General features: G+C 39.1%; 2 protein-coding genes across 2 annotated transcripts in view; one reads left to right on the forward strand and one right to left on the reverse strand.

The window, feature by feature from the left end:
• The first annotated feature begins 4 nt into the window (after positions 1-4).
• On the forward strand, positions 5-2394 carry LOC135167775 (UDP-glucosyltransferase 2-like). Its single transcript, XM_064131301.1, has 5 exons — positions 5-246; positions 337-733; positions 884-1229; positions 1325-1580; positions 1731-2394. The coding sequence occupies exons 1-5, from the start codon at positions 162-164 to the stop codon at positions 2246-2248; spliced, it is 1602 nt and encodes a 533-aa protein (XP_063987371.1). The 5' UTR covers positions 5-161; the 3' UTR covers positions 2249-2394.
• A 138-nt stretch (positions 2395-2532) lies between these two features.
• Positions 2533-13088, reverse strand: part of LOC135167798 (protein Wnt-4-like) — a 32817-nt gene continuing 22261 nt past the window's right edge. Inside the window, exons 2-7 of the mRNA XM_064131356.1 lie at positions 8682-8859; positions 7831-7954; positions 7106-7263; positions 5394-5571; positions 4660-4891; positions 2533-3752 (exon numbers count right to left, since the gene is read on the reverse strand). Of these exons, the coding sequence (XP_063987426.1) occupies positions 3551-3752; positions 4660-4891; positions 5394-5571; positions 7106-7263; positions 7831-7954; positions 8682-8859 (1072 nt within the window). The 3' untranslated portion in view covers positions 2533-3550. The remainder of the gene's footprint in view (positions 3753-4659; positions 4892-5393; positions 5572-7105; positions 7264-7830; positions 7955-8681; positions 8860-13088) is intronic.

The following is a 13088-nucleotide window of genomic DNA, read 5'->3' on the forward strand; positions in this document are numbered from 1 at the left end:
CCCTATATTCTCCTCCAATGGCAGCAGTTGTGATCAGTTCTCATTAATTATGGGTGAAACTGAAATGTTTATACCCGGGTAACTAACCAACACACTCACGCCAGCGCCGGTCACTGCCCATTCGTGAGACCCCCACGAATGTCAGAAGCCAAAGATAATAAATGCCCAAAAAGCCTCCGCGGTACAGGAGACATAGTGCACCCTTCAGACGTTCTGCGTTCGTTGTTCGTAATTACTGCGCGTCGAGTCAGTGATTTTTGTCAGTTTATCATGTTCAAAGCTCCAAAATTCCACACAAATTAACCGTCCAGTGATAATTGTTTGTGTTTTTGTTAGCCAGTGGTACTAATATAAGAGAGACAATGAGTCAGTCAGCAGTGATTCACTTGTTGCTTGGTACTGCCTTTCTCAGCATCTCCAGTGCCTCCACGTTGGGTGCACCACCTCAGACTGCCCTTGTCGTTGGCTTCGAGAATGCTTATGAGTTATCTTTGCTTGCCAATACCTTAACCGATCAAGGTATCGATGCTACACTGATTGTTAGCGCGGATGCTGGAGATATTTACGAGAATCTAGTGGAGGTTGAGGTGATCAGGCTGAATGTCAGCTCTCAGGATGATGGAAGCCTTGAGAAGAAAGCATTGAGGGCTTGTGAGGCTCTCCTGGGGAATCAGAAAATCCTCAGAAGGGTTGGGGAGATTCAACCGACTTTCACGATTTTTCCAGCCATTAGGTATGTGTATGAAATGCGGGAATTCCTCGAAAGTCGAGAAAAGTGAATAAATTCTCGCAAAGTTCATCTGTATAATTCCTTATGTCCGAATATGTCCCCAAATAACTCCGACTCATTCGGAAAACTATTCTTGTTTTTTATTTTTCCAAGACACGATGCTTGTCTCATCCCCTGGGCTCGATTTATCTCATCGAACCCAGTGGTCTGGGCTCTGGGAATCAACGAGGAACATTACGCCATCCAAAAAACCAAAATGGGAATTCCCATTTTCACTGAAGGAATTTACGACAGATTCTGGGCAAATGTGAATGTTCAGAGGGTCATCGCTGGGGTTGAATCGAATTTCGTAAATCCAGGGTTGAAGATTGCCGGTAAATACGTCTCCAATGTTGGAGGAACTTTGGATGAGCTCTATTCCAATGTTGAGTTGCTACTTTGGGGTGGTGACTCCATTCTAAGGACTCATTTTGCATCTCTAACTCAGCGATTCGTCGAGGTAATAAGATCATATTCTGGTCAAGTTTGTGCTGAGTTGGCACGCCAGAAATGAATATGAATTTTATTTTTATAAATTACGGATTTTGCTTGTAGATCGGCTGTCACCACTGCAGAGGGGTCCAACCCCTGCCCTCAGAGCTTCAAAAGGAATTGGTGGAGTTCAGGTTAGGGACAATCGTAGTCTCCCTCGATAAAACTCACGCCGAGTTGATAAAAGGCGTTGCGAAGAAACTTCCTCAGGGTAGACAGGGTCAAGCCGTTGCTTGGAAGGGTAAAAATATGAGATTCACCGGGGGAACGCCAGAAAATCTCTTCGTTCATTCGAGCGTTGATCGTCAAGATCTTATAGGTACGTTAGACACCCGACAATTCAGTTGATTGATCAATTCTATCACCAGAATATCTACAATTTCGTAAAGTCTTTTGCACTCTCAAAGTAGATCAATTATTTAACTAAGAACAAAGTACCAGATCTGTTAAAAACTCCTCCTATTTGCAGGCTACCCCAGAGCAAGAGTTTTTCTCAGTCACTGTGATGACACTGAGCTCCTAGAATCCGGCTTCCACGGTACTCCCATCATTTGTTTCCCCAGAAATCCCCACGAAAAACGCAATGCCCAACGTGCTGTTGAATTAGGTTTCTCCATCTCCCTAAATGACGACTATTCCCTTGACAAAGTGGTGAAAACAATTGTTGAAATTCACGAGAGTGCACTTTACCGTGAGAATGCGCGCAGTGTTTCCTTGGCAATCAGAGACAGACCAATGCCAGCATCAGATAGAGCAGTATTCTGGCTGAGATATGTAGCAAGGAACGAAAAAAGTTCCATTGAATTTTCCCCAGTGGATAGAAAACTACCAGTGAAAACATTTGCCGAGGATATTCAACTCTATATCGGTATCCTACTGGGTACAATTTGCGGGGCACTATTTGCTGCCACTACAGCACTCACCTGGTACTACCAAGGACGAGAGAGTAAGAGTGCAAGGAGCAAAGCACGAAAGTATAATAGATGAAAAAATATATTTAAGAGGCGAAAAACTTTATTGTGTTGTTATACTCAAGTGGAGCATTTACTTCTTCGTATGTAGAACTAAAATGTACAATAGCTGGAGTTTAATCATTTGTTTTTCAATAAAAAATTTGCACATTTTTCTTTTAACGTCTGCTTTAGTGATTTTTGACTTATTAATTGTGATATGGCCAGCGATAGGAGCCAAATCACAATATCGCAGTATTGAACGTTGTACAGACAATGCTCAGGTGAGGATGGAACCCCTAATCGATCGAACCCCTGAATGCCGAGGGATTATATGTCATAAGTCATCGACTTGAATTGATACGCGAGAAATGTTCAGTAAAAACATCGGCATTAACTGAAAAATAAATAAAAAATATTATTGAATGAAAATAGCCAATGGTTACATGGACAAATGCTGTTCATTTATGTTTTTATAAATACACTTAATATATACGTGGCCATACATATACAAATATATTAAGCCTAAAAATACAGGTTTCAGCCTAGGGCTATGTCGAAAAAATTACTGGTACCACCTAAGAAAGTATTTGACACATTAGAAAAAGCTAAAGCTATATATAATATTTATAATATATATATTATCATGAGGAAAATAAATTACAATTTGTCAATACTGCGCTTTGTATATCGTCGTATTTTTTTCATTTAATAATAATTAAATTCTATACTAAATTTCTTAATACTACTGTCTATCTATCTAACGTCCATCTATTGTCTAACTATCGTCATAAAGGAGAGAATAGTCACCACATAGAACACTTCCTATTAGACACAATTTTTTGACTTAATTAATTCATTTGGACGCTGGGCTATTTGGGGGATTGAATTCACGTTTTAACTCATTGTCAGAATAAAATCCCTCAATAAATATATACACGTTTAGTATTTTTTATAATAATATAAAGTAATAAAAAAGGAGTTTATGTACATTCATTGGCAGAATTGATATTATCATTTTCACTTAGCAAACTCCGAGGCTCCGCAGATAAATTAAAAAACAGGACAACCATTGACACATTTAAATCACGCTCATAATTACGTATTTAATCAGCGTAATTTTCCCATCTAGGTAATTAAAAATTAATTAAATATCTTTCATACACAGCGATGCAACATTTTGCCTCTCTCACTCTTTCGTTTCTCTTATTTTTTTTTTCATATTTTCTTTACTCCTTTTCTGTACTTCATCTTGCAGTCGGATTTAAGAGAAAGATTAATCTCTAGATTAAGTTAAGTTGAATTCCTCTCGTGTTTTTGGGATTCGGGGAGGGAATGCTCAATTGCAGACATGCTCCTCACGCGTGTGCCGACATAATTCGCACTGCACCCTACAGCACCATACAAATCTGCATTTACACTTTTCCGTGACGTCGCGCACTCGAGTTTGGTAACCGCGACCGCAGCAGAGCAGCCGACAGCCGTCCAGACCCATTGAGGTTCGGTTGCATATTCGACCCCTTGTTCCTGGTATTCCTAAACTGTAATTGAAGAATAAGAATGAATTTAAAGCTGATTTTATTCCTGAAATGAGCTTGAGTTCATATTATTCAATGCATTCACATGAAGGGATATATTCGATTAAAAAAATCAATATTTTACATACTTCCGGCGAAATGTGGTTTATCAATACATAAATTGAATTTCCTTTCGAATATTTGTGATTTTCTTATCTCATTTAAACTGCACGTAAATAAAATCGCTGAAACGATCGATTCGATGGCTTGTTCTTCACGAAATTGGTGTATTTTCATACAGCTTAGTCTGGTCGCGATGCGGTTCACTACCTCCGTAGGGATTCGCCGCCGCGTTATTTAGGCTAAAGCTCTACCGAATTCATTCTACACGGTTCGAGCGCGTTTAGCAAGATTCCGGGAATGTCCCTACATAACGGACCATTTCATTTAACGCGCGAAAAAAATAATTTGTCTGTCGAAAATAATTTCTCCTCTCTGTGAAATTTAGACATTATATTATTGTCAAAACTATTAGAATTCTTAGGCAATTCCCCTCGAAAATTCAAATGTATTCTCGTTTTTTTTTCGAATTAACCAGTCCATCATAATTGTCAAAAAAATTTTGCAATGGAATTCCTGAAAAGTTAATTAATCAAATTGAGATGAAAAACATCGGTTTAACGGTAAATATTCCTCATTTGAATTTTACCGATTGTCCATTAAAGAATTTCACCATTTTTTCATTATGAGAACATGATAAACTCACAAATGAGCATAAACGTGATTCACAATATTTATTATCGTTTTTCAAGCGAGTAAATTTAGAGTTATTCCCCCATAAATTCAACAAGTTATTTAATGAGTCTGAAGACAAGTTTGCAAAGTATGTAAAAGTAATGAGCAATGGAGGAAATAAAGATAAATGACTTACGTGAGATTTCGCTCGCAGTAATCAGGACTATCTTCGAGATACACAAGATCGGTTTTATTTGGTCGTTTGAGATCAGCACGAGCCGGCCTCAGTCTGGGTTGTCGTCTTCCGCCTTTCTGTGCCACACGTACCATTGCGGCGCCCTCGTGAAGGGCTGCCAGGGCTGTGCCTGCCATTCTGAACACCGGGAGTTTTCGCCAGCACACTCTCACACTGCACGAGCCACTCATCCCTAAAAAAACATTGAATCAATCAGTTTGAATAATGTAATTTATTATGGTTCGAATGAATCCTGTCTCTTCCTATTTAAATTAGTTATCAAGCAAACAAGGAGTCAGGACAGGGTCCTATCAATTCATTGGCTTCTCGAATGATTCTACAGAGTTTAAATAAATCTAAATAAATCTCAATAAATCGTTCCACCAACTCACTCACGAGTAAATTAAATATAAAAATCAACCTATTCATCTATGTACACAATTTCGTCGACGGTTTCCCTACAATTGATTGAGAAATTACCTCAGCATGACCTTAAAAAAATGGTTCGTTCAAATCTATTTACCAACTACAGGGAAATTAACTTGGCAGTAGTACGTGTTATGGAAATATTTCTATATATTTACTTGTGGTAAATATATTTGCCAAAGCAATTTTTTTCTGAATGCACTCGCCGTTGAAACGCCTCCAGGAGTGGGGTATAAGAACAGCTTTAATAATCAATTTGACATCATTACCATGACACTTGCAGACGCGTTGCATCCTAGAGCGCACAGCCCGTCTTCCAGCCTCACTGTCATGTTTCCTCATGAGTTGTCCCGCAAGAGTCTTGGGTCCCTGGACCACCCCATCCTTCACCGGCTCTTCTGCACCGTCCGACCATTCCCTCGAGAGTTTCTCACCAAAATGTATATCCTGGAAATAGCAAACGAGGTCAGTGCATTGTCATCCCAAAGTACTCGAGAAAATCCGCTGAACAATTTTGCGGAGAGGGATTTTAGGACAGTGTAAACATTGTTATCTGGGTTTTATCCCTTCCCCGGAAACTAGTGTCAGATACATTTCAACCCCGGGTTGAAGACAAATAGCTGTGTTTCAATCCACAAATGTGAGCATGTCAGTGACAGACCAAAAACCTTGTAATATCTCGGAGGTTCTTGTCGAGAGGCTCGAAAAACATTGTACGGGGAATACCTGAGAGGGTTGTTGCAACTTAACAGGCTTATACTCCCCCTTCCCCGTGGATTCTACAGGGGTTAATCCCCCTTGTAAGCTTGGCAATGTCTACAAGGGGTCACCTGCTCACGTGAAATGCATCCATTCACCGTTGACACACGACTTTTCAGCTCGTTGATGTGGAACGATGGAATAACAGTCAAACAAAGATAAAAATTGTCTGATATCCCTCACTTCTTGCGTTTCAATATTTTCGATGGGAAAATATTCTTGAATTAGAATTATTATGATAAAGATTGATCTAGGGATAGGCTGATTTCGGTGATTTATTATAGATTTAGAATTCACGACAGGCTTCACGATATTTTTTTGATATAATTTGAACCGATTTGCTGTTGAGATCTTAATCTCATTCTGATCTAACAGTTTTTGAAATATTATGGCAATTACTTATGACAATATAAAAGCGCATTTTTTTCTTTTAGAAGCTGTGACAGGCGGCAGTACTAATTTTAAAAAATATTATGCATTAAAGAACCAGAGACATGAATTCAGAGCCAAATGAAGGGTAATTTCTGATCAAATCTCTGATGTTCCTGGCGCATCCTTCATCAAAAGTAAAGAAGCAGAAGAGGATTAAGCAATCAAATTGTTGAACAAATAGATTAAATTGCAACGATGACTTTCATGGAGTAAAACTGCGAATTTTGCAATACTAATTAATAACTTTTAACTAAATAGCCCGACGGGGCTAGCGCACGGCGATGGTGGGCCAGTTTCGGTATGAGGTGCTACGCATGAGGAAAACACCAGGAATTAAAACTTAGAATTCCGCAAATGGATTGCAAACGCGATCTCTGACTCTGAGCGTCCAGTATTTTTAGTTTTCCACATTCTCAGGCTGAAAATAGTAATTTCATGATATGATCTCTTCACGATTTGAACATGATCACTTGTGAGAAGTTATATCGTCTGCATCCTTATGAGTATTTTTTATCGCAAGCGATTTATCAGTAGGAGATGAGAGTCGGTGATTTTATGAAATTTTATATTTCTCTGACAATCAGCGAAGAAATTACGCGCGGGGGTAAAGCGTAATTCCGTCTATCCCCAGAGGGTTAAATCTATATTTATTCATCCCCAATGAATCGCATGGTCTCCGTATCATCCACAGACACCGCTATTATAGAAGCAAAGACAATAAACACCGGGTGGGATATTCGCTCAGTCTTTCATTGAAAAATCATATTATTCTACAAATTAGCAGTCTTACCTCACTGCAGCCACCCCACTGCCAATTATTTGGATGACGCGTCCTCACTCGATTGTCACAAGAGCAGTCGGTGAGTTCGCCCCTGGAGCACGCTCTGGTTACGCTGTAAGCGACACCAGCTGCCGATATTGCGTACACAAAAGCAGCTTCACGACTGTCTGTGGAAATTAATACATCCAATTATTTATTGATTATCCACTCGATAAACTGGTCAACAAATAATAGAAAAGGATGATCGTCATCACCTATCGCTATTCTAATTTTCCTAATGAGCTGGTGAATGAGAGTCATAGAGAGTAATGAAATCAACTAATTAATGAACTACTTATATGGTTTGCTTTATCTGCAATTTAATTACAGAAAAATAACATGGAAATTGATGGCTAGGTGATCAATCATTGGTGGATATGCTAATGTTTTTATAATTGATGGGTGTCGTAAGATGTTGTTTATTATTTAGACCCCGAAAAAATGAGAAAATTTACGTTTTTTAAAATCCGGGATTTTTTTCCAATAGATTGTGAGGTGAATGGACTTGATTGAATTCAATTGAATTATTCTTTGAGAGTTTTCATCTCTTCAGACATGAAAAATTTTCCACCTAAATATTCCTCTGTGATATTGCCTCAAAAGTTATCATCCACAGCTGGGAAGAAATTATTTTCGAAAATGAACATTGCTGATGGACCGATTGATTATGAAATGCATCAAAATTTTCCACTTACTGACTAGCATAACACCGCCAAATATATTCTCGGGATTTTCCGGTGAAATTGAACAGTTCCATCTGGCCAAGCGGAACTGGTGTTGGCACTCCTCTATCGCAAGCCTAGCCCCTGCACTTATTGCCTGTAAACGACAGAAATACAAATTACTCAATGAACAGAGACTGTTTATTTATTCTCCTCTCCTCTTTTCATCTCTTTCCGATATTCTCCCCATCCAATTTGATTGCGCAACATCCGTTCCTCTCAGTTTATAGTCCTGGCCCACTGAGTCCCATGTTCTCCTCAAAATTAAAAGGCTATTTAGCCTGTTAATTTGACGCCAGAAACATTCTAACTCACTTGAAACTCTGAATATTCATTGAAACTTCTCCTTTTCGAGAAACAGCTATAGTCTGAGAAAATATGTGAAAAAAAAACGGTGGGACAGTGGTCAAAAGACCCTTCACACTTTTCATGACACGAACGAGGTTTTTACATTAGGCAAACAGGCTTTAAAAAAATTTTCGGCGTGAGAACATAAAATAAGAGAAAAAAAGGAGGAGAAAAAAAAACCACAACATATTTAAAATATTTGTGAGAATGTTCACGATCGATAAATTAAAAGCGATATTAAACGTCGACGATTAAAATTCTTCTCGTCTTATTGAGGTGATTTTTTCCCCTCTCATTTTATCATTTTTTCACTGATGTAAAAGCTCGTGCGAAAGATCAGAGGAGGGAACTACAGATATAAATGATCGTCGGCAGTGCATCAGCCCGTTACGCCCAGGGCTTCGCGTTCTTTTTTTTCCCTTCATTTTCTCCTTTTTTTTCACCTTTTTCATCAGATACGGTTGAGCACAACTCACCTGAAGAATCGGAGGCGAGCGTGAACATATCCCCTGCTGTTTGACAGTCAAGTGTGAGCTCTTGCAGTTCCTTTCGGCGCTGGCTGGACCAATGACACCAGCGCCAATCTTTGGCGCACCGTCGGGACCGCCTGGTACGCCCTCAGATCCAGCTATTCCAGGCTCAAGGCCCAAATACCTGAAAAAAAGTGAATAGAAGATGTGAATGAGTGATATCACATGATTAAGGATCCATTTAGGAATCAACCTTTGTGGGGGAGACGGAGGGGGATGAAAGGAATCGGAAATAAAGGCAGGGGGAGGTGGAAAACCAATTAGGAGGGGAGAACCAAGTGCGCCAAAACGCAACTGTATAATTAGAGCAGGCGGCTCTGGGGCCTCAAGATTACAGGTCGGTGAGGAGGAGAATCTCCTCGCTAAATCGCTCGCGGGCTCTTTTAACCCAAAAATGATGGGACCATTGGGAAAGGGCAGAGGAGCGGGGGAAATGCTGAGGTTTACAGTTCTCAGATTTTATTGAAATCGATAATCAATTTTTGTGGCTTCTTTTGATCAATTCTTTTCTTGTGAATTGGTTACTGTTGCGGGACAATGAGGTGAATGGAGTGAGGGGTTGGAGAGGGGGAGGGTAGGTTTTTGGGGCAGGAAATGTAAAGGAATTTTGAGGGTTTTTAGGGGAACCGTAAATTAGTTTGTGGTGACATTATTATCAAGATGGTGAGAGATTCTTGAGAGAAAGTGTTGGGAGAACGCTTTCGTGGGGAGTTTCGAGAGCCGGAAAGGCATTTTGACTGTATGGAGAAATGTCTTGTGAAAAATTTTTTTCATCATTTTTTGCGCTTTAGTGGAATGGTATTAAGGGATTGCTTATTTTCCTTTCAGTCCTTGGAGGGAAAATTCTTGAGTTAAAGTAGTTGATAGGTCATTAGAGAGAAGATGTGAAAGAGTATGGAATTTTTAATCCTGAGAACTCCAGGGGAATCAACGAACTGAAAAATGGAATTTTCATTCATTCCAAGTTCTGCAATGAATTTCGTATGCCGCAAATTGACGACAGCGTCAAAACTCAGCAATAAATTCCCACACGTCAAGTGCTGCAATTCAAAATATTACATTGCAAAATTGCTTCTTCGAAATGACTTAACGGTTTACCATCTCGCAAAAAAGAAGAGCCAACTGGAATGAATGAATTTATCTGATGCGAATGAACTTTTTTCCAAGTGCAAGTATTTTTATTGCTCCTCTTAACGAGGTAAACGATCATTTTATTGGTTTCAACTACTTGTTGTTCAAGGCCCACTCACAGACTGCCCCCCCCCCCCGGGAATCTCAGAAAGTTACATTCGTGTTCATCTGTACTTGAAGTATCTTAAAAAAGAGTCTGTTTGTTTGACGTGCAACTTTTACGACTCTACGAGTGCACATGAGACAGTTTAACGCGCAGTCTGACGAATTCCATGTTTCTCGTGTATTTCCTGGATGTAAGGGTGGTCTCCATGCTCCAACTTGAAACAGACAAAATATTCAAGTGAAGACATTGACTCTCCCCCTCATTTTCTCCCGCATTTTAGCCACAATGAACGGAGCATGAAGAATCAAACGCATTAAAACGTGAAAGTTAAAATTTTATGCCTCCGTATGCAGCAGCTTTCACCCCACTTTATTGATCCTTTTTTACAGTATTCTCTTTTGAACGTCAATAAACAAAACCCAGAATCGATAATACCGTAGACTCCATACCTCCACAGAACTCAATCCCCGTATAAACATCAAGTTATTGGTGTTTTGGATTGTATCGGTGGGAATTCAATGTTTATTGACATATTGGCTCTTAAAGGCACCTGTCTGAGAGCACTGGATCACGCTATATTGGAATCAATAAGCCTCCAGGATGCTCATCTTGGGTATTCGCTGGAACAACTCGGGGACTTTATTGAAGCGAATGAAAACAAGCGCTTTCGTTGGAAAGCAAAAATGTCGCAAAAGAATTTTATAGTCTAAATAAAAAAAAGGATATGATCGAGACATTTCTCTGAGTGAATTGATTTTTACGAATATTACCACATTAGAATTTTCCACAATTAATGAATAATCATTTTTTCCGACACTCGTTCGAGAATTTTTCTATAAACCTTCCCCCTATGCATTGCACGGGTCAATTAGAAATGACAGTTGACAGTGGTAATGAAAAGAAAATGAATCGATCGTTCCAATTACAAATGAGAAAACGATGAATGCATAATCGATCCGGAATGAGAGTAGAAACAAAAACAAAAAAAAATGTAAGGAGAAAAAAAAAGGGAAGAGGCCTCGTCCCAAGGGTTAATAAGAGGGGTGGGTGGAGACAGCTCGACAAAGCGCCAAGTGGATGAGAAAAAAATCCATATTCAGATTCGATGACGCATTCCATCCACCGAGAATTTCTATTCATTATATTTGTGAAAAAGGATAATAAAGGCGAAATAATTCATGTATACAATGATGATTATTATTTCGAGAGAAGCTTCCCTCACGGAGATGGCTGGCAGGATGGGGGTGAGCATGGGTGGAAGACCAGAGGTATCCTGTTGCCGTCATAACCACGTCAGTCGCGTGCTTTGTTAATGCGACAGTGATAGGGCCCATTTACCTCGTAGGATTATGAGCATTCAAAAAAATGCGGGAGAATAATGGGGTTAATCTTGAATGGATAACAATGGCAAGTGAAGCGTGTGAAGGGAAAAGGCTTGCGGAGGTTTAGAGGAGAGATTTTACTTTTCCGAAAAAATCCGGAGTATTTCTGGACTCCGGGTGAAATTTATGCGAATGCAATTTTTAGAGAGGAAATTTTCTGAAGAATAAACTGCGAAGGGCCGAAATTGTGTAGATGCTTGCAATTTCCTTCTTCGATTTTTGCGATTACGGAGGGGTGAAGCAATACAATCTGGAGGTAGATATGTCATTAGAGTTGAAAATTCTTTGCAATATCTATGTATCAGAAACTTTCTCCCCAACAATTCTCTAAATTTGCATCATTATCATAGATAAATCTTGTTGTAATTTATCACCCTAGGACTGATAAAAGCGTAAATAAGTGTACATATGAGTAATTGAAGTTATCAAATACTCCCCGTGTCAAAATGTTAATTTTCTAAGCAAGTCAATTTGTCTAAGAATTTCTCTTCAGCAATTCACAGAATTAACTTTCTTATCAATCAACAACCATGTTTCAATTTATCATCCGAATATTAAAAATTCCGATCAACTCTCGACATCGATTTATTGACTGTGGGAATTCGTATGAACGTCAGTGAATTCCGCCAGGAAAATCACTCCTTGTAACATTGAACTCCTGAACAATTCGTTCAGAGGAAAAACCATAAAATTTTAAACTCAATAAAAATTCAATGGTATCCTAATTTTATAGCGACGAGAAGTCATGAATATATTTTCCTTCGAATTTTTCCTGATTTCCATCAATTTCCCTAACTACCTATTCAATTATTGTTTGTCTATTTATCATGTGTCGAGAGGCAACACCATAAAGTCAATTACCGGATAAAATGATTGCGTAAAATATGACCAGGTACGATCGAATAATTTAAAATTATTAAAAACCCCAAGCGGCAGCAACATGATACATAACAACATAAAAATGCAGAACTTGCAATACCCAGCACATCATCAATTTACATGATTTCAAAAATAAAATCTTCCTGAACATTCAACAATTTTTCTGAAGCTGATGACTTATTTCTCTCTTCCATTCCGCAAAATTCTTCAATAGTCGTGGAAATTCGACTTGTCCCCATCAAAATGAATTATCATACGGCTATTCAATTTTTACCAAACGAATCATAGAATTTACGCGGCGATTCGTTAAATACCCATTGCAACTCCCACATACCATAAAATTGTTATTGAATTATTCCCACTGCCGCGCTCGAAATATATCATCTAAATATGCAAAAAAATATTGCAATCAAGTACACACATTGAGTAATTAAAACCGGCTACCAAAGGCACATAATATCGATCATCGATCTAAGAAATCCGTGAAACGTGTTTTTAACCATAGCTACCAACGAACAGTAAAGGAAGCCAATCACGAGAAATGCACGGCAATAGCCCCCCCCGCCCCCCTTCCTCCAGGACACTTAACTGGCCATAATCTCAGCTGGATATCCCGTTTGTACAGGGCAATGGATATAGAGAAGACCATGGCTATACTCCGGGCCCTCCTCTGTCCACTGAATTTTATTTCTCCTCTGGTGAGTTTTCGATCCCCCTACCCCCTAACAACCCAACCACCGACAGATCGAATTACCTTGGCTAATGCCTTCTACGTTCCATCCGAGACTTGCACGCATGTTATACATGTACCTGGGGACTCGATATAATGTAGTATAAAGTGGTGAAAAAATATTT

Source organism: Diachasmimorpha longicaudata, chromosome 1 (genome assembly GCF_034640455.1).
Source record: "Diachasmimorpha longicaudata isolate KC_UGA_2023 chromosome 1, iyDiaLong2, whole genome shotgun sequence".
Lineage (NCBI taxonomy): Eukaryota > Metazoa > Arthropoda > Insecta > Hymenoptera > Braconidae > Diachasmimorpha > Diachasmimorpha longicaudata.

Excerpts from the sequence above, each read along its gene's own strand:
- LOC135167775 (XM_064131301.1), top strand. The coding sequence starts at position 162 with ATGCCCAAAAAGCCTCCGCGGTACAGGAGACATAGTGCACCCTTCAGA. Across the intron at positions 247-336 it reads TCGTAATTACTGCGCGTCGA|CCAGTGGTACTAATATAAGA; the intron begins GTCAGTGATTTT and ends TGTTTTTGTTAG. Across the intron at positions 1,581-1,730 it reads TGATCGTCAAGATCTTATAG|GCTACCCCAGAGCAAGAGTT; the intron begins GTACGTTAGACA and ends TCCTATTTGCAG.